The 19,786-nt window shown below is 47.5% G+C and overlaps 1 protein-coding gene across 5 annotated transcripts in view; it reads right to left on the reverse strand.

The window, feature by feature from the left end:
- Positions 1–1,537: 1,537 nt before the first annotated feature.
- Positions 1,538–19,786, reverse strand: part of BRINP1 (BMP/retinoic acid inducible neural specific 1) — a 197,073-nt gene continuing 178,824 nt past the window's right edge. For all 5 annotated transcript variants that reach the window (XM_086414610.1, XM_086414609.1, XM_086414611.1 and 2 more), the window contains one exon: positions 1,538–3,114. In XM_086414610.1, the coding sequence (XP_086270736.1) occupies positions 1,974–3,114 (1,141 nt within the window). In that variant the 3' untranslated portion in view covers positions 1,538–1,973. The remainder of the gene's footprint in view (positions 3,115–19,786) is intronic.

A 19,786-nucleotide genomic window follows, 5' to 3' on the forward strand; every position in this document is an offset into this window, starting at 1 on the left:
TCTGAGGGCCAAACAACTACAATGGTGTGAAGCACAAATTGTTAAATTGGTATCAGAATACATGCTAGTTCATACTAAAAACTGGAACATTAAATTTGGAATTTCACTATGGGAAAAAAAAAAAGGATATAACTTCCCCCCTCCACACACATACTTAAACTAGATAGGTCTTATGTGTTGTATGCACTGAAGCTTCCTCCTTTCATCTTAAATTATACAGGTGGGGGTGGGGGTAAGTGTTTTCTTTGAGTCAAAGTGTTACAGACTCTGGTGAGCCCTGAGATAGTTTCTGTATTTTATCTATGAAAGCACTGACATGAGAAAGGTACATTCTAGAACTGGAACCAGTCAGTGGAAGGTACACAGATGCTGGTAAATGTATAGAAGAACCATCTAATAATTAGATCTGTTTAATAACATAAGCTGGCATGAGCACTACTGATCCCCTTCAGTAAAAGAGGACTCCAAGGAATGTAGAAGACAGAACTACATGGGTTTCCTATCCCAGAAATGGGCCAGTCAGCAAACAGGGGTGATGTCCCAAAGATAAGATTTGCACTGGGCAGACACCGAGACCAGAGGAGTCCTATTTTCTCTCCCAACCCTGACGTGTGTGATCCTATTTCTCTGCCAATTTGGAAATGAAGACTCAGATGCTCGAAGCATCTCTAGCAAGTACTACCATAGCAGGAAGATAAATGCAGAGTTCCTGAAGGCTAAGACATGCTTTCTGCCCCAATCCTCTACAGATGTCCTTTGAAATGAGTTCTCTTCCTTACAGCTCTCCTTTCAATTTAAACCCAAGTCCCAGACAAGGCTTCTCAGTTTTCAGAGATGCCCAAGAAGTGGCAGTGTTAGTGCATTGTGTGTGTGTATGTGTGTGTGTGTATTCTGAGTTAAAGGATCATGTTTTAGATACCTACTTGGGGAAGTCGGCCTGGCAGACCAATGCAATTTTAAAACCCACCCTATTTTATTTTGGGTGTTGACTTTAAATCAAAGTAAAATATGCAGAGCGCTTCCAGGGTATCTGACACCATTTTTTTTTTTTTTTTGGAGACAGTTTAGTTGAAATGGGTTTCTTCGTTAAAAGAAAAAAAGGGCTATCAAAACAACCTGAGACTGAAAGCTACTCCATCCCTTGGCAGCTCAGCTAGAGGAGTAACCACCACCGTGGCCAGCGTGATGTTAGAAGGAGCGCAGCCAACGGGGTCAAAGGCAGGTTCACCTCGCTGTTTGGCCAGTAACCACATGTAGCCTTGGGCTCGCCAGTCCTCTCTGAGGCTAGTTCCCAAACGCAATCCAGGAGATCAACAGGCCGATCTCAAAGGTTTCCTGATGGTTTTAACACCCTGTGATTATGTGAATGCCTCTCCCCCAGGGTCCCAGGGTCCCCTGTTGTTCAGCTTCAGTGAGCTCCAGTCTACTTAGTGTGAGAGAAGCTATCTGGGTGAGACAGTGCTGTCACTGTATCTCCACCCTCATGTGTAGACGAGTCAAAAGAACCACAAGGAATTAGGCATAAAGAGGGAAGAAATCGTAACCGAAGAAATATCTTCTTTATCTATGTCCATTTCCTCCCACAAGGAAAAATGGCAGTGTCGGTTGTACATTACATATAGCTTTCTCTTTCGTGTTTAATCGTAGCACCTGCACAGCAGAGATCTTTACAATTCGTTGCATATGCTCTCTCCCATCCCCCCCACTCAATCCAGCACCTGAGGCCTGAGCAGCACCTCCCTCCAAGCTCCTCCCAAGACTGAGACCCTTCTTCACGACAGAGTATAGAAATAACAAACATGCCCCACGGTTTTATACAGTTGCTAGAACGTTTTTTCGTTTCCAACAAATGAAGACTTTTCCTCCTTTCTTTTGAATAGTAATTACACTTTACAAATGTGTGTTTGTTTTGCTTTGCTTGGTTCTGTTCTGTTTGTACAACAAAAGGGAACGCCCGCGGCCAGGAGCCCGGGTTAACAGAGCTTGGCTGTCATCTGATCCGACTGTTTGAGAATCTCAGTGTTGTAGAGGTCCAGGGCGTGGTTCACCCTGATGATCTCGCTGTTGGTCAGTTTCAGGCGGTGTTTCAGCATACAGGAGAACAAGTCCAGCTGGGGTTTCCCCGGGGCCACAGGGGGGGCCAGGCGATTGATTCGGTCCCGAATATCCAACAGGAGGAGCATGACAGACGAAGAGGAGTAGAATTGGCCGCCCTGCGTGTAAGACTGGTTGACCTGCTGCACAGCGCTGCGCAGGAGGTCGGCGTTGAACCTCAGGCTGTACCCGAACACCTGCACATCCGAGATCTTGATGTAGAACTGCCTTTTGGAGGGGTCAGACAGGTCCACGGGGCCCTGGCCAGTCTCATTGCGCAGGAGGGTAGGGAGCCGAGTCCGACTGCGTAGGTAGATATGGACCGTCTCGAAAAACGTTTTCCACCGGTTGCCCAGCAGCAGAGTCCAGTTGTAGCACTGGCTGTTCTGGAGGCGGATCTTCTCCCAGCGCGGGTAGCCGAACTCGCCGAAGGGCATGTTCCAGCCCTCCGAGTGGCTCCCGCTGAAGGGGTTGACGTAGACGAAGAACATGGGGTCCAGGCTGCTGTTGCGCATCTGGCAGATGCGCATGGACATGCCGATCACCATGTGGATGAAGTCCATGCGGTTCTTGTTGCTCTTGAGAGTGAGGGACAGGCGCTTGCGCCACCGGGGGTCGAAGAAGGTGTCGAGGCGGATCTCGTTGCTGATGAAGGTGGTGTGGACGTAGAGGCGCGAGTCCATCTTCTGCAGCAGGTACTTGAGCTCTAGGTCCTGGAAGTCCAGGTCGGTCTCGAAGCTGATGAATTGCTCGCTGCGCTCCGAGTCCACGTTCTGCGGTTCGCAGCGGCCTCGGTACAGCTTGTAGCCCTTGTTGCAGGAGCCGCAGAGAGAGATGTTGGCCAGACTGCACATGGCGCAGCTGTTGTTCCCACCGATGATGCAGGGGATGGGGCGCTGGCACAGTGTGGTGCTACCGTGGCACACGCAGCTCCTCTGGCTCTCCAGGAAGGTGCCCCAGAACCCGTTCTCATTGCAGTAGAGAAGCGACTGGACCCTTGCAAGCCACTGCTGAATTGTCCTGGGGGACAGAGGGGAGATGGAGAATGTTAGCCATCATGGGTGGGCTTGTGGTTCTCCAGCTGCTCATGCAAACTGGGGCTGCCCAGAGAATGAAAGCACAGGGTAGGGCAGTTCTCACAGGAAGAGCACTGAATGTCATTGCTGGGAGTGACAGTGTAGCTCTGGGTAATGTTGAAGACCAGCTATATGACCTTGTACTTCCCCTTCTAATGTTCAGTGTCCTCATGTGTAAAAAGGAAAGGGATGAAGTAAAAGTGTTCTTTGAGGTCCTCCCAGCTTTCTAAATCTATTATTCATTCATCTCAAAGGCATTTGATTCAGAAAATTAAAGTGTATAAACTCAAAAACCCTGCTGAATGACAACAGATTGTAGCAAGTCAGCAGTAAAGACGAATTGAGGGGTTATTTCTTTTAACCTACACCTGATGTTTCAACCCTCTTCACAGATTCCTCCCATAACATCCAAAAACTTCAGCAAAAAACGAATTCTATCTTATATTACTCCAGAGCTCATGGCAGTGCTTCCATATTGATGATCTCACGTGATCCTAACATTGCAGTTTCAAAACATGTAAGAAAAATGCTATTCTCCCCATTTTTCTCCGAAATTTCAGTTCAGTGAAATTTCCATCACATTACAAATGTCTAGGTCCCCCTCTCCACAGCCCCTCAACACTTTTATAAACAAACCTGAGCCTGTCCCAGATTCCAGCCTCTGGAACATTCCAATGAAGACAGATACTCAATCAGATAAGAAGCAACAGAAGAATAAGTTAAAAAAAAAAAAAAAAAGATGTAAGACAGTCAGCTTAGCAGCCTCTCATCTTTCCTCATTTCTGTGCAAGTCCCCTCTTGGCCGTATTCCACAGTAAGAATAATTCCTTACATGTGTCTAGCACTTTTTACCCTCCCATTTCTCACTTGAGCTTCACAACAACACCCCCAAAATAGCTTGCAACTTGAGGTCAGTCTGAGATCGCTTTGAGTCCTGGCTCCTCCACTCCTGAGCCTGGGGAATGCTGGCGGTTTCCCTCACCTCCCTAATCACTCCGCCCACGCTGGGCTGTGGTAAGGATGGCATGAATTTTTATGTGAAGTCTTAGCCCTTAACTCGGTAGGTATTAGGGGCTCCATAAAAGTTAGGCTCTTGTTATTCCTGCAAAGGGACTCTCAGCTCCATTTTCTAGACATGGCAAGAGAAGCTTGGAGGCAAATAATACAGCGAGTGGGTAGAGGAACCTTCTGGCTCATAGCCAAGGCTTTTTTTTTTTTTTTCCCCAAAGAGTCAAGGAAGCATTTTTTTAAGGCTGTTGAGTGCCACAGTATTGTTGTGAGGATGACAATGGTAGCAGTGGCTCCTGATCCCCCATTTTTTATTTTAGGCCATGCTGTGTGGCATGTGGGATCTTAGTTCCCCAACCAGGGATCGAACCCATGTCCCTTGCACTGGGAGCCTGGAGTCTTATCCACTGGACTGCCAGGGATCCCCATTTTAGAAAACTGGAGACAGAAGCCCTTCTGCATTGTGCTGTGTCTCTGGTGCGACGTGGTAGCCACGCCCCTGTTCTCTCGCTTCCTCTGCCCAGCCACAATCGCCAAACCAAGAACCAGGAGACAAGCAGTGCAGCCTAATCCTGAACGGCTCGTGCACTGGCCCAGGCTGAACTTAGTTCGAGGCTCTGCAAGGAACAAGTCACTTCATGTCTCTGAGATGCAGTGTCCATATGCAAGGAGAATAATAAAACCTATCTTAGGCGCTGAGGGAGAGGACTGAATGAGATGATGCCTTTAAACATTTAGCACAGAGCCAGGCATAGACCAATTATTAAAGGTAATAATAAGTATTCTTATCCTAGAGAATAAGCTCTTCTTTTGAAGCTACTGAGACGCTTTCAGGATTTCCCTATATCTCTGGGGTGGAGGGAAACCATTTGGTTACTGGGACGTTTGGAAATGGATACTGTTGAAACTTGGCTTCCTAGAATGCTGCCTGCTTATCAGCTGAGAGAAAATGGAGGCATAATTAGAGCGCTCCTTGAAAGGGCTCTGCCTTTAAGCCCACGGAATGATCCTGGCTGTGGCAATGAAACCTCCCTCAGGACATTCTGAACACTGTATTGCAGCCCCTATTTTTTTGGTCAGTTTCCCCTCCAGGCTCTAAGGCATGAGAGAGGGGAGCCCTCCTTCTCTGAGCATGGAGCCCAGAAATGTTTGCTGAATGAATGAGTGAACGAACACTGAATGAATGAACAGACCAAAATTAATATTTTTTCTTATTTTTCATTAAACAACAACAAACTCCGCTTCTGTCTCCCAAGCTGCAGTATTAGTTTTCAATCCCTTCCACCCACACAGCTCCAGGCCTCGGCGGTCTCTGCTTCGCGTGGACCAATCCTATTACAGCCTGGAGAACAGCAGAGGGCCCAGCCTTCAGGAAACGGAGCTGGAATGATAATGAGCCACGCGGCTCCCACCTCCGGAGCCAGAGCATCGACTGAATATGGGGTCTGAGTCATCGGAGAGTGCTGTGAGCCACAGGGGCCCGCCACACGTCTCCGATTGCGTGGTTCTATCTGACCAGAGCGTCATTTCAAAACGCCCCTTTCAAAGGACCCACACTTAGCCCCGTCACTCCCTCTCCAGGCGACAGGACAGTACCCCATTGAGAGCTCCTCTGCTCCCATCTGCAAGGCATTCTATAAGCCCGGAGAGCGCCCCCTTTCTCGTGTCTCATCATTGGGACCCTTTGTCAGGACTCCCACCCCCCTCTCCTTGAATCAATGCCTCCTTGTGGCCGGGCTCTCAGCACCCTGGGGGCGGGAGGGAGGGGGCAGATGGAGGCCCCCGGGGAGGCGGCCACTGGCGGAGGGGCGAGGGGCCGATTAGGATTCCAGCCCTGTCGAGCGGGAGGCACCGGGGACAGAGGCCCTCTGAGGCGCAGCCGAGAGCTGCCTGGCACCTGCATAATCGTGAGGTTGTGGGCCGGATCAAAGAAGGCATTAAGGGTCTAGAGGAGGACCACGAAGGAGGCGGGCGCCCGGGAGGGGGTGGGGAGCGCCCGGCGGGAGGAAGAGAGTAGGGAGGAGAGAGGTGGGGCCCCGGGAATCCTGGGTGCTGGAGGAGGTGCGGGAGCAGGGGCCAACCCAGAGTGAAGGAGGAGGGGCGGGAGAGGGGGCAGAGGTGACGGAGTGAAGCAGAGTGGAAGTGGCAGTGGCTCCGTCGTGTCGTGGACTGTAAGTCTGCCAGGCTCCTCTGTCCATGGGATTCTGCAGGCAAGAATACAGGAGTGGGTTGCCATTCCCTTCTCCAGGGGATCTTCCCCACCCAGGGATCGAACCTGGGTCTCCCGCATTGTGGGCAGATTCTTTAGCCACCAGGGAAGCCCCATAATCAGAGTAGGTGGAATGCGAATGAAGCAACTCAGCCATGCCTTGCAGTACTGTAACTCCCAGAATCAGGGAATGTAGACCCCTGATGGGCCATCTGCTTGCAAACAATCCTTTTCTGAAGGAGGGCCCAGAGAGTGGTCAGACCGGGTAGAAATGTTACTGTTAAGTCCCAATTCCCAATGTCAGTGAACTTTCCTTAGATTCCAAAGTCCTTCATTTTGAAGAGATGAGCGAAACCAGAAAAAACAAGCTCATCCCAGTTTTTTGCACCCCTGTCCTTTTAGCACAAGCAGCTTCTCATAATGAGGACTCCACTGCCATCAGAGCAATCTCCTGCACCTTCTCCACCTCTAGCTACTGCTCTGGGGAGCGGTCACTGATCCTCAGAAATCCTGCCAGGCTGGATGGCAGGCATGCTTAAAGCCAGCCCAGGGAGTCAGTGAGCGGCTCAACCACCAAGCACTCACTGTACACCAGGCTCCATGCCGGAGTTCTCCCAGAGCAGCGTGGATAACCATTGGCAGCACAGAAAGCGAAGCCCCGAGAAGCAGGCAGACTTGTCTGACATCACAAACTTATTCCACATTCCAGACCAAGCTCTCTGACTCCAGCATGGGCGCGCTTTCCGACGAACCACAGTATAAAATTACAGCCGGCCAAAAGAAGGAAGCATGCCATAAGAAGAGATGTAAATGGAAATAATGGGAAAATACTGAAACTTTGAACGTGTGAAGGGCCTATTAGCACATTCCTGCTTCCCCTGGACCTGCCAGTTATCCCTCTGCTCCATTCACAGATAATTGGAGCTCACCGACAAGTGCTCAGGAAAGGCTGGGGACCAGGGGTAGGAGGGACCGTGATCTATAAATACCATTCCCCAGGCTGGCTGGCGACAGCCCGCCTCAACCCTTGCAATGCAGGAGCAGTTTAATAGGCCAGCTCCGGGGGGTGGGGGCCGGCACAGTTCCCACCACAAGGTAGTCCATGTGTGACAGTGGGCACCAAATTTTAAGGTGCTTTTCTCTGTCCCTGGAGATCCAAAGCATCTTCCCTTTTCAGCCAAAGCTGAACTTCAATACGTCCAATTCAGCATCTTTCTGCTGGATAGGACCCCAGTTTGTTCTGATGGAGTGGGGGTCGGGGGGAGTGTTGATGAAAGGAAAGGAAGGAGGGCAGGAACTTGCATTTTCATTCCTAAAGCTGGAACCCCCTGGGGCCTGGTAGGCAGGCTCCCACAGAGGCGACACACGAAGCAGCTTTGACCACAGAGGCAGAGAACCTTCGAGAAGAAGCAGCCCTGGAAATATCCAGCCCATCTCCCTCATGTTTAGACCTGAGCCTTGAGGTCTGGTGAGGTGGAAGGTTGATGTTTTCCAAGTGCTTTCTCTATCATGGCAGCCAACGTTTACCCTCACATTAGCCCCAGGAGATAGGACTGCCTCGTGATTTCCATCCCACCGAGAGGGCTCGGAGGACCACAGCGGACAGCAATGTGCCCACGGTCACACAGCATGGACACAGAAGATCAGAGCTCAGGATGTCTCCATCCAAACCCCATTGTGCCCTCCACTCCCCACTGTACTGTTCCTCCCCTCTCAAACCCAGGCTGGAGGAGGAGCTGGACGGCGGTCCACGGAGATGCCCCCGCTGCTCCCCTGCAGGCTAGGTCTTGGCCTCAGCCAGGGTTTGCCCAGGAACTGACAGGCCTCCTGGCAGCACAGCTGGAGTCACTCCGCATTTGGAGGGCAGAGACTCTGCCACCCGGGGCTTCCCATCAGTGCTTTCAAAGGTGCACGCCTCCCTCTCAGAACCACCCGGGTGGGGAGCCCAGGCTGGGATTCCTAATTCTAGCAAACTTCCTGCTGATTTTAATTGGAGGTTTTGACCAAGACAGGAATGCAGTGCCAGGCCAGTGGCATTTTAGGGACGATCATACAAATCAAGTGCCAAGGAGAAAGGGGAGAACAGCTCTAGGCTCAAAGAGAAAACTAGAATCCAGAAGTCTCATTTGCCTACCGGAAGTGTTTGTTTAAAAGGGAGAGTTTTATTTTTTAAATAATGAAATTGGAATTCTGAATCATTATTTATGCCTTGTGCTTCTTCCTTGGTATTTCTGTAACACTGTAATGGGTGTCTGAGTAATTCTGTGAGACTCTACAAACTGTGTACTTTACAGAGCAGAGACTAGGAAGACAAACAGTTGTTCTTAGGTTTCTGATGATGCAGTGTTTTGGGGGGTGTGCTGTGTATGACTCTGTGTGTGTGTTACAGTAACAGTGCTGACAGTAGATGAATATATCCATGCATGGAGCTCTACTGAAAGAAGCCTCAGTTTATGGACATGCCAGCAAGAACTGGAACTGGCCATCAGACCCACTCAGTGTCCATTCTCCCCACATTCTTATTTAGTTTTAATCATTCCCCTCTCTGAGCTCCTATCTTTGACTTAATAGTTTCTTCTTCTTTCTCTCAGTTTTTCACATGATGTCAGAGATTCACAGAGTTCACAGCAGTGGGAAAAAGACCCGAAGAGAATCCTGGGGTCTCTCCCCACGATGCAGATGTTTTCTGGTTTGGTGTTGTGCCGTGAAGGCAATAGGTCTTTTGGGGGGAGGGCAGAAGCTGAGGGCAGAAGGCAGGAGAGGAAGATCAGCAATGCAAAAATCTGACAGTCTTTAAAATCAGATTGTCAGAAGTTTAACTGGGAAGGATTACAAAACAGCTTTGGCAGTTACAGTTTTTTGTCTGGAAAGAGGTGACAGGTAACATTTTCAAATTTGGCTTTCTGCTTTGGGGCATGGCTGTGCTGAAGGCAAGTGAAGGAAGGATCCAGAAGCCTCCTTAGGGCTGACAGAGAGGCTAGAGTAGCAGGAAGCTCCCAGGTGGAGAGCTGCAAGAGCGACTTACTCTTCCTGGGCAGTGGGCAGGCAGAAAGGCAGACACAGACCGAAAGGCAGGGATGGTAGAAGCAGCTGGTCAGGGCTAAGGGGCTGCATCCTGAAGTACAGAGGTGGCCCTCGAGGTCAGTGATCCAGGCAGGGAGGAAATGCTGGGCCTGCTCTACCACTATTTTGCTGTGGACATTTGACCTTGGATAACTCATTTCACCTCTTTGATCCTCAGTTTCTTTATCTGTCAAATGGGAAAGTTAATACCTACCTTACATTTAATCTTCAGAACAAGAATCAGACACACAAAACTCCTGGGAGGTTTGCAGTGAAAGGGCGCTATGATTGACCATTAACCGTTATTATTACTGAGGGCAAAGAATAACTGTGTTTCATAAATGTTCCAGGTAAAAATACTCCTTTTGGTTACTAGAACAGCCCAGTTGATTATAGCTTAATGTCCTAATCTCACTGGTCACTCACCTTCCACGGTTCTAATGAATGCTGTCACCATGAAGCTTGAAGAAAGAGCTAGATGTGGCTCTGGAGTCAGAAAAGATGGGGTATGGAATCCCAGCTCTGCTGCTCATTACTTAACCTTCAGCTAATCGCTTGTCCTTCCTAAGTTTCAGTTTTCTCAACTACAGAATGGAAGAATAATACATTACTTGTGGGATTGTCTTAAAGATCAGATAAGATAATGGATGCAAAGCTCCTGACATAGAGTAGGCGCACACTGTCTCTCACGAAAACAAACTGTTGTGTTCCTCTTGAGCTCACAAAGAAAATGGTCCTTTTGAAATAAGTACAGCTTTAAAATTCCAGGGAAAGAATTCAATAATTGTTGCTGGATCCATTGAATATTGATATTAAAACAGCAACCTCAAAATCTCTTCTTGACACAATCTCTTCTATACCCCAGTTTCATTAACAGAGGGATTATAGGTCTAAATGTGAAAAGTAATACAATATTAGCATCTCTAAAGCACCTTTTAGAAGAAAACAGAGAGGGGCATCATTACGAGATTGGAGTAGGTAAAGATTTCTTAACACAGCTCACCATAAAAGGGGAAAAAACACATTGATTAATAGGGGTATATTAAGATTAAAACATATCCATCAAAAGATACCATTCAAAGAGTGGAAAGACAAGCCTGAGTTAGAAAATATATTTGCATTACCTCTACCCAATCACAGACTGTATTTATAGTCCATAAATAACTCCTACGCTGGCTGGATGCTGGGCTAGAAGGCAGTTCATACTGCCTGAGTCTGCCACTCCTTTCTGAGTCTCTTTAAACCAGAGGAGATGCAATTATCACGATTTACATTTTTCTTCACAAAGTTCTCACTAAACTGTTTAATAAATGTGATATGTCTCCCCTACCCCCAAAAAATGACCAAAAGGGGAAGTAGGCAACTGATAATGATGATATGACTGGGCAGGTCAAAAAGAGGATATTCAAAAGGCAATAAGCACATGAAACTCCATGTCATTAGTCATCAGGACCACGTCAACTAAAATTGCAACGGGATACACTGCAGGATGCTACGATCAAAATAAAAAGGACGACACACACTAAGTGTATGTTCATATCCACAAGGACGTGGAACAATGGAAAACTCTTCTGTGCTGTGCTACCTGCAACAGAGATCACTGGCTCAGCAAGGTGGGAAAATCAGGAAGTACCTACTGAAGCATCTGTAAAGCTGAATAAGCCCGCCCCTAGCAGACGGCACAGAGTCGGACATGACTGAAGCAACTTAGCAGCAGCAGCAGTAGACACCCAACAAAATGCACACGGAAATTCACCCCAGGGCATGTGGAAGACAGCAGCACGTCCTTTGCGGCCCCATGCTGGAGACTGTGCAGCAGGAGAACGGAGGTCTAGAAACACAGCGGAGTGCCCTTGCGAATGAGTGTGCCGAAACCACACGAAACAGCGCGGAGGAATCTCACAGAAGAACGAAAGGTAAAAGAAAGCCAGATACCAAGGTCCACACTGTGTAAAAGAGGGAAAACTGCACTAGAGTGGGAGCAGCCCTGAGAGGCGTGACTCCCTTGGAGGGAAGGCTGGTGGTACCTGATGGGAGCAAAGAGGACTGAGGGGCTTCTGCCCTGGGGATGACGCCCTGCTCCTGGATCTGGGTGCTGGTTACATGTAGGAATTTATTTTGTGAAAATTCATCTTGCTGCACACTTAACGGGATTTTCACTTGCTATATAACTCTAACACTTCCATAAAACATTTACCCCCCCAAAAAATCATCCTTTAAAACAACCAGAAAAACACTATTAAGGCAGCAATATGTTACATTTTTCTATCACTTTTAAACTTTCTAAAGCTCTTCCAATGGGTTCTCAGATTTCGATCTGCACACTTTTTCTGTGTCATAGGTTGGATTGGAAAGGGTATCAGGGATTATTAAGAATATGAAAAACTGGGCTCAGAGAGGCAACATGATGTCCTCAAGGTCACCAGTGAGTTGTCGCATTGCTGAGATTACAACTTGCCCAGGTGTGAGTTTGTTGGGCGATGTGGAGGGTGGAGGTGGGGAGGAGCACAGGGAAATGGTGCTGAAGAGGATAAAGAGCTACAGAAATGGTTAGAACTCGGTTCTATTTCTGACTCACTCCTCTGGAGTCTATTCTGAACAGGAAGCCACTTCTGAGCCTCAGGAAAGAAAAAAAAGAAAAACTAAAACAACAAAAAGGGTCTGAAGATGCTTATTTTCTTGTCTTACGTCAACGGAGTGAGTCAATTGCCCTACCTGCTACAAATGCACAAGGACACCCAGGGGTGGGCCTGGAGATCCCTGGTAGTGCTGGGCTGAACAAGCCTTGTGCATCTCTTATGCAGGAGTCAGCTGCCGGCACACATCTCTGCCCCTCACCCCAAGCGTGCACCCTTGGGGTGCTGTGGGGTTTGGCCTCACTGCCTTCTTTACCCCCATAAATAGAAAAGAAATGCAAAACATATTCTTAGTTAAAAGCTTCGTTGCCCCAATGGTTGGGAGGGTACTTCTAGGCTTCTGTGACTGACAGCAGGCTGCCCTGAGCCAGCCAAGGGTTATCTGTGGGCTTGTACCTCTTCCTCCATAGGACAGTTGAATACACACTCAAAATGGATCTTTGTCACGAATTCGCTGCCCGCCCACCGCCCCCCTGCCCCTCCCCCCCCCACGCAGGGTGCCTGCACTGGTATGGTGCATACACCCATCAGCAGGTCAGGGGCCATGAAAGAAGGTGAAAGTGAAAAGTGACTGGGGTCTCCTGCGTTGTAGGCGGATTCTTTACCAACTGAGCTGTGAGGGAAGCCCCAGGAACCATGAAAGCAGCAATTAACTATGGCGGGTGCAGCGGTCTGTGTGTTTAGCACGGCGGATTTTCAGAGTTCCAGACTGGAATGATGCCTAGGCGAGCCTTGGTCCGTGGGCACCTGAGAATAACCCACTTGAGGTCACAAGTAGTACCTGGACCCCCCGAAGCAGAGTATTTCCTTGGAGGAAGGAGGCACCCTGCACACAGCTCACCCTCTCTCAAGGGGACGCACAGCCTTCTCCCTAGGTGCCTATGCACTGGGGGAAAGGAAATATTCACACTTTTCAAGCATTACTGGACACTGGCTTTGAACGGATAATCTTTCTAGGAGACACAGAACGTCACTGTGGTCTACTAATCAGCATAGGTGTTTATGCGGGGGTCAGGTATCAGTGGAACTTTCGTTCGGGTTCTCTCAGAAGGTCTGGCGGTTATTTCCTGTGGTTATTTCCCCAGTATTCTGGAATACTCCACAGCTGGCACAATCCCCTTCCTTCCCACTTCTGGTACCCTTTCCAAATAATAAAAATTATACTGTGGAACATCCTCTGCTTTAACCAGCTTCCAAGAGCACAAAAGAAGAACAACAACATTTACCCAGGCTGAAGCACGGTGTAGGGGGCATAAACCACAAGATAAAGCCACTAAAACAACCGCTGTCTTGATTGATGAAGATTCTCAAGGGCCGGTTTGTATTAGAAAATATTTCTTCACAAGGTCCGTGAACAGTGCACTGCCCTCTGTACTAAAATGTATCACAGTGGAAAAAAACAAACAAATGAAAAGCCCACAATGTACAGCAGGTAGCCTTGCATCCTCTGACACTCCTGCCACGGACAGGAGATCTCTGGTACCTCCCCTTGAATCTGGACGGGTTCCCGGCACCTTTGATCGCTGAAACGGGGCAGAAGCGATTCACTTAGCGATTCACGGACTCAGCTCTCAAGAGACCAGTAGCTTCTACTTCTTGTTTCTTGGAAAATTTCCCTTGGAGCTCTGAGGCCACTAAAAGCAGTCTGACCACACTGCTGGAGAGAACACATGAACAGACCCTGAAGATGGGAGCTGCCCAGCTGAACCTGGCTTTCTGACCCTCTCTGCTAAGGCTCTGGATATGCAAGCAAAGCTTTCTTAGAACCTCAAGCCCAGTCCAGCTGCCAGTGGAATACCACTGAGAGGCTGCAAGTAACTTCCTGTGCAACAGAAGAACTGCCCAGCCAATTCTGGTGCAAATTTCCAACTCACAGATCATGAGCATAATATAATGATTGGTGCTTTAAGGGCCTAAATTTGGGTCACTTTGTTAAACAGCAATAAGTATTCAAACTATTATATACCCTGAGCCCCCGGAGAGAACCCAGGATCTCTCTTCCCTGTTCCATTACTACCCAAGTTATTTAACTGAATGAGGCAGAACTTTAAAAACGTCTCCTCTCTTCCCAGGCTCTAACCCCAGGACTTGTGGATATGGTAAGATATCATTCCCAAGACTGTGTCCTGATATTTGGCACACAGATTATCTAGGTGACCTAATCTAGTTAGAGGTATCTCTTTAAGAGCAGAGAGTTTTCTCTCCTGCTGGCAGAAAGGGAATTTGGAGAGATCTGACTCATTGGAAAAGACTCTGATGCTGGGAGGGATTGGGGGCAGGAGGAGAAGGGGACGACAAAGGATGAGATGGCTGGATGGCATCACTGACTTGATGGACATGAGTCTGAGTGAACCCCGAGAGTTGGTGATGGACAGGGAGGCCTGGCGTGCTGTGATTCATGGGGTCGCAAAGAGTCAGACACGACTGAGCGACTGAACTGAACTGAACTGAAGCAAGAGAAGGACTTGCTGCACCTTTGTTCCTATGAAGGCGCAGTGGTCCATGTGCCAGGACTGGAGAATAGCCTCTAGGAGCTAAGAGTGACCTCTGGGCCAATGACCAGCAAGGAAAAAGTAACCTCAGGCCTACAACCACAAAGAAGTGAGTCCTGCTAACAACCAGACTGAGCTTGGAAGAGGGTTCTACTCACAACTTCAACATCTTGACTTCTGCCTGTGAGACACCAGCAAAAGATCCAGCCACACCAGGCCTAGCCTTCTGACCCATGGGAGCTGCGGGATAATAACTGTGCATTGCTTTCAGCCTCTAAATGTGTGGTGGTGTGCTACAGAGCAATACACAAGCAATATAGTGTGCATATGTGCAAGGGAGTCAAGCCAGTCAGTCCTAAGGGAGATCAATTCTGAATGTTCATTAGAAGGACTGATGCTGAAGCTGGAGCTTCAATGCTTTGGCCACCTGAGGAGAAGAGCTGACACATTAGAAAAGACCCTGATGCTGGGAAAGATTGAAGGCGGGAGGAGAAGGGGATGACAGAGGATGAGATGGCTGGATGGCATCAATGACTCAGTGGACCCTGATGCTGGGAAAGATTGAAGGCGGGAGGAGAAGGGGATGGCAGAGGATGAGGTGGCTGGATGGCATCACTGACTCAGTGGACATGAGTTTGAACAAGCTCTGGGAAACGGTGAAGCACAGGGAGGCCTGGCGTGCTGCAAGTTCATGGGGTTGCAGAGTCGGACATGACTGAGCGACTGAACGACAGCTCTGTTTCATTTCACTCTTTAATAAAATGACAGGAGTAGGTTAGATGAACTTTTAGGCTCCCTGACAGCTATGGCATTGTATGCTTTTGTAGTCTTAGGCCATTTAGCCTTCCTGAGCTCCAGATTCCCAAGGTAAAGCACAGGCGCAGGCCCGATCTCAAGATCTCTGTAAACAGAGCTGTCTTATTCACCACTCCACCAGGACCCCTTGCACAATGCCTGGCACTTAGCAGGTAATCACTAAGTATCTGCTGGATGAAGGAACGCATGGGTAAATGAACGAAGATTTGGTGTAATTATTAATGCACATATTCTCCAACAAGAACAAAGGGCTATGCCTATACAGGAGGGCAACAGAAGAAGGGGTATTATTTCATAATGCTGGGCTGGTCGTTAATCTCTGTAAGCCTTAGTTTTCTCACCTGTGCCTGGGGAGTCTAATCCGTGTTCTAGCTCTACCCTCTCAAGTTAATACAAGGATCAGATAAGACCACTGCTGTGACAGTCCTTTGCAAAACAAAATAATCTATATGTAAGGTATCTGTCTTGTACATAAGGTATTTGTCTTAGTAATAGTTTACTTTTTAGAGTTAGGAATGCCTCTAAGCCAAATGGGGTAAATTTATTCCCTAATTATACCAGAGACTGAGTATCTTCCTGCTGTTATTTTGGCCGCTGCTGGTTAGCAGTCCTGCCACCTCTCAGCAGGAGTTGTACCTGCTGGGAGACTGAGCCATTAGCATCTGTTTAAGCAGAAGGTGTTAGAAACTCAACTCAAAGGAGTCTGGCTGGAGGCTGAGGCTCTCTCTTGTCAGGAACTCACAGCCTGTGGTGGCACACCAAGTATTCTGGGCCACTGCCTCTCCACCTGGAGTAACTCATTCTCTTCCTCTGCTGTGTGCAGAGGAACCCAAACCCTTTAAAACATTTAGAAAGAATGCTTCTGTGACCAGACAAGTTTTAGAAAATACACACATGATCCCTTCTCTACTGATTTTTTTTTTTAAACTTAATATTTCCTAAACTTTTCAACCAACACATTCCTCCCCTTCCCCCACTCCTTCACCCCTTCCCAATATCCTATCGATGCCCTTAAGGGAACTAATTTTTGCATGGTTTCCACCAAGTGCACACATCGTGGGATGAGACTATACTTATGGCAGTGAAAAGAGGCTTCCAATCCAAGGTGAGTTTGGTCCCCAGACCAGCAATATCACTATCATCTTGGACCTGGGACCCATCCCCCACCTATGGAATCAGAGACCCTGGGGGAAGGGTCCAGCCAGCTGTGTTCAAAAAGCCCTCCTGGTGATGGTGAGGACCACTGCCCTAGCCAACAGATCAGTGGTAAAGCTCATGTCAGCACAGGGAAGAAACACCAAATCCTTTTACATCCCGGTGAGAGATTCCACTGATTCTCTAGAGAACATTTCCTAATTGCATTCCTGGTATTTTTCCCCAAAGGCTATTCATCATCTAAAAGGTAATATACAAATTCCACAGCTAGGTATTCAATCCCTCCACAATTTCACTTCAAAACACTGATCTAATCTTATTTAATAACAATTAGGGCAACCCCACTAAGAGCTAGTATTTGTTTACTGCTTGGTATATGCTAAGAACACTAGAGGTCCTAGAGATAGATTCAAGAAAATTAGAGATACCAGGGGAACACTTCATGCAAAGATGGGCTCGATAAAAGACAGAAATGATATGGACCTAACAGAAGCAGAAGATATTAAGAGGTGGCAAGAATATATAGAAGAACTATACAAAAAAAGAGCTTCATGACCCAGATAATCACCTAGAGCCAGACATCCTGGAATGTGAAGTCAAGTGGGCCTTAGGAAGCATCACTATGAACAAAGCTAGTGGAGGTGATGGAATTCCAGTTGAACTATTTCAAATCCTAAAAGATGATGCTGTGAAAGTGCTGCACTCAATATGCCAGCAAATTTGGAAAACTCAGCAGTGGCCAGAGGACTGGAAAAAGTCAGTTTTCATCCCAATCCCAAAGAAAGTCAATGCCAAAGGATGCTCAAACTATCACACAATTGCACTCATCTCACAGGCTAGTAAAGAAATGCTCAAAATTCTCCAAGCCAGGCTTTAACAGTATGTGAACTGTGAACTTCCAGATGTTCAAGCTGGTTTTAGAAAAGGCTGACAAACCAGAGATCAAATTGCCAACATCCACTGGATCATCAATAAAGCAAGAGAGTTCCAGAAAAGCATCTATTTCTGCTTTATTGACTATGCCAAAGCCTTTGAATGTGTGGATCACCCTAAACTGTGGAGAATTCTGAAAGAGATGGGAATACCAGACCACCTGATCTGCCTCTTGAGAAATCTGTATGCAGGTCTGGAAGCAACAGTTAGAACTGGACATGGAACAACAGACTGGTTCCAAATCAGGAAACGAGAACGTCAAAGCTGAATATTGTCACCATGCTTATTTAACTTATATGCAGAGTACATCATGAGAAACACTGGGCTGGATGAAGCACAAGCTGGAATCAAGACTGCCAGGAGAAATACCAATAACCTCAGATGTGCAGATGACCCACCCTTAAGGCAAAAACTGAAGAAGTACTAAAGAGCCTCTTGATGAAAGTGAAAACAGGAGAGTGAAAAAATTGGCTTAAAGCTCAATATTCAGAAAACGAAGATCATGGCATCTGGTCCCATCACTTCATGGGAAATAGATGGGGAAACAGTGGAAACAGTGACAGACTTTATTTTGGGGGGCTCCAAAATCACTGCAGATGGTGACTGCAGCCATGAAATTAAAAGACACTTGCTCCTTGGAAGGAAAGTTATGACCAACCTAGACAGCATATTAAAAAGTAGAGACGTTACTTTGTCAACAAAGGTCCATCTAGTCAAGGCTATGGTTTTTCCGGTAGTCATGTATGGATGTGAGAGTTGGACTATAAAGAAAGTTGAGTGCTGAAGAATTGATGCTTTTGAACCGTGGTGTTGGAGAAGACTCTTGAGAGCTCCTTGGACTGCAAGGAGATCCAACCAGTCCATCCTGAGGGAAATCAGTCCTGAATATTCATTAGAAGGACTGATACTGAAGCTGAAACTCCAATACTTGGGTCACCTGATGCAAAAAACTGACTCATTGGAAAAGACTCTGATGCTGGGAAAGATTGAGGGTGGGAGGAGAAGGGGACGACAGAGGATGAGATGGTTGGATGGCATCACGGACTCAATGGGCATCAGTTCAGTTAAGTCACTCAGTCGTGTCTGACTCTTTCGAGCCCATGAATCACAGCACACCAGGACTCCCTGTCCATCACCAACTCCCGGAGTTCATGCTAGTAAAGTAATGCTCAAAATTCTCCAAGCCAGGCTTCAGCAGTACATGAACCGTAAACTTCCAGATGTTCAAGCTGGTTTTAGAAAAGGCAGAAGAACCAGAGATCAAATTGCCAACATCTGCTGGATCATCAATAAAGCAAGAGAGTTCCAGAAAAACTTCTATTTCTGCTTTATTGACTATGCCAAAGCCTTTGACTGTGTGAATCACAAGAAACTGTGGAAAATTCTGAAAAAGATGGGAATACCAGACCACCTGACCTGCCTCTTGAGAAACCTATATGCAGGTCAGGAAGCAACAGTTAGAACTGGACATGGAACAACAGACTGGTTCCAAATAGGAAAAGGAGTACGTCAAGGCTGTATATTGTCACCCTGCTTATTTAACTTATATGCAGAGTACATCATGAGAAATGCTGGGCTGGAAGAAGCACAAGCTGGAATCAAGATTGCCAGGAGAAACATCAATAACCTCAGATATGCAGATGACACCACCCTTATGGCAGAAAGTGAAGAGGAACTCAAAAGCCTGTTGATGAAAGTGAAAGAGGAGAGTGAAAAAGTTGGCTTAAAACTCAACATTCAGAAAACGAAGATCATGGTATCTGGTCCCATCACTTCATGGCAGCTAGATGGGGAAACAGTGGAAACAATGGGCCTGAGTTTGGGTAAATTCCCTGAGTTGGCGTTGGACAGCGAGGCCTGGCGTGCTGCAGTCCATGGGGTTGCAGAGTCGGACACGACTGAGTAAACTGAACTGAAGAACGCTGCATGTCTGTCTTGGGTGATCCTCACAATAACTCTGGGGAGAAAGCACTGTTATTATTGTCATTTTACTGATGAGGACACTTAGGGCCAGAAGCTCTGAGCTCACAACTCACTGTGATTCTACACCACACTGGCTGCTTCCAGATCCCATGTACTCAATCTTGATTTATGTGCCTTCTCTGATTTCTTATTTCCCATGTCTGGGTGAAATCAGTGTCACATTCAATTCTTCATAAGTATATGCTGTTTTCTTAAACAACCATCTTTCCACCCCAAGTTCAAAGCATCATCATCCTTCACCTTCCACCTCAAATGGTCCCTCACTTCAGGTCAGTAAACGCTGTGTCATTACGTGCCACCTACCTGTCACTGGGGGGACAC

This window comes from Bos grunniens, chromosome 8 (genome assembly GCF_055505025.1).
Source record: "Bos grunniens cultivar Pamir isolate PY7600 chromosome 8, Bosgru_T2T1.0, whole genome shotgun sequence".
In the NCBI taxonomy this organism is placed as follows: Eukaryota; Metazoa; Chordata; class Mammalia; order Artiodactyla; family Bovidae; genus Bos; species Bos grunniens.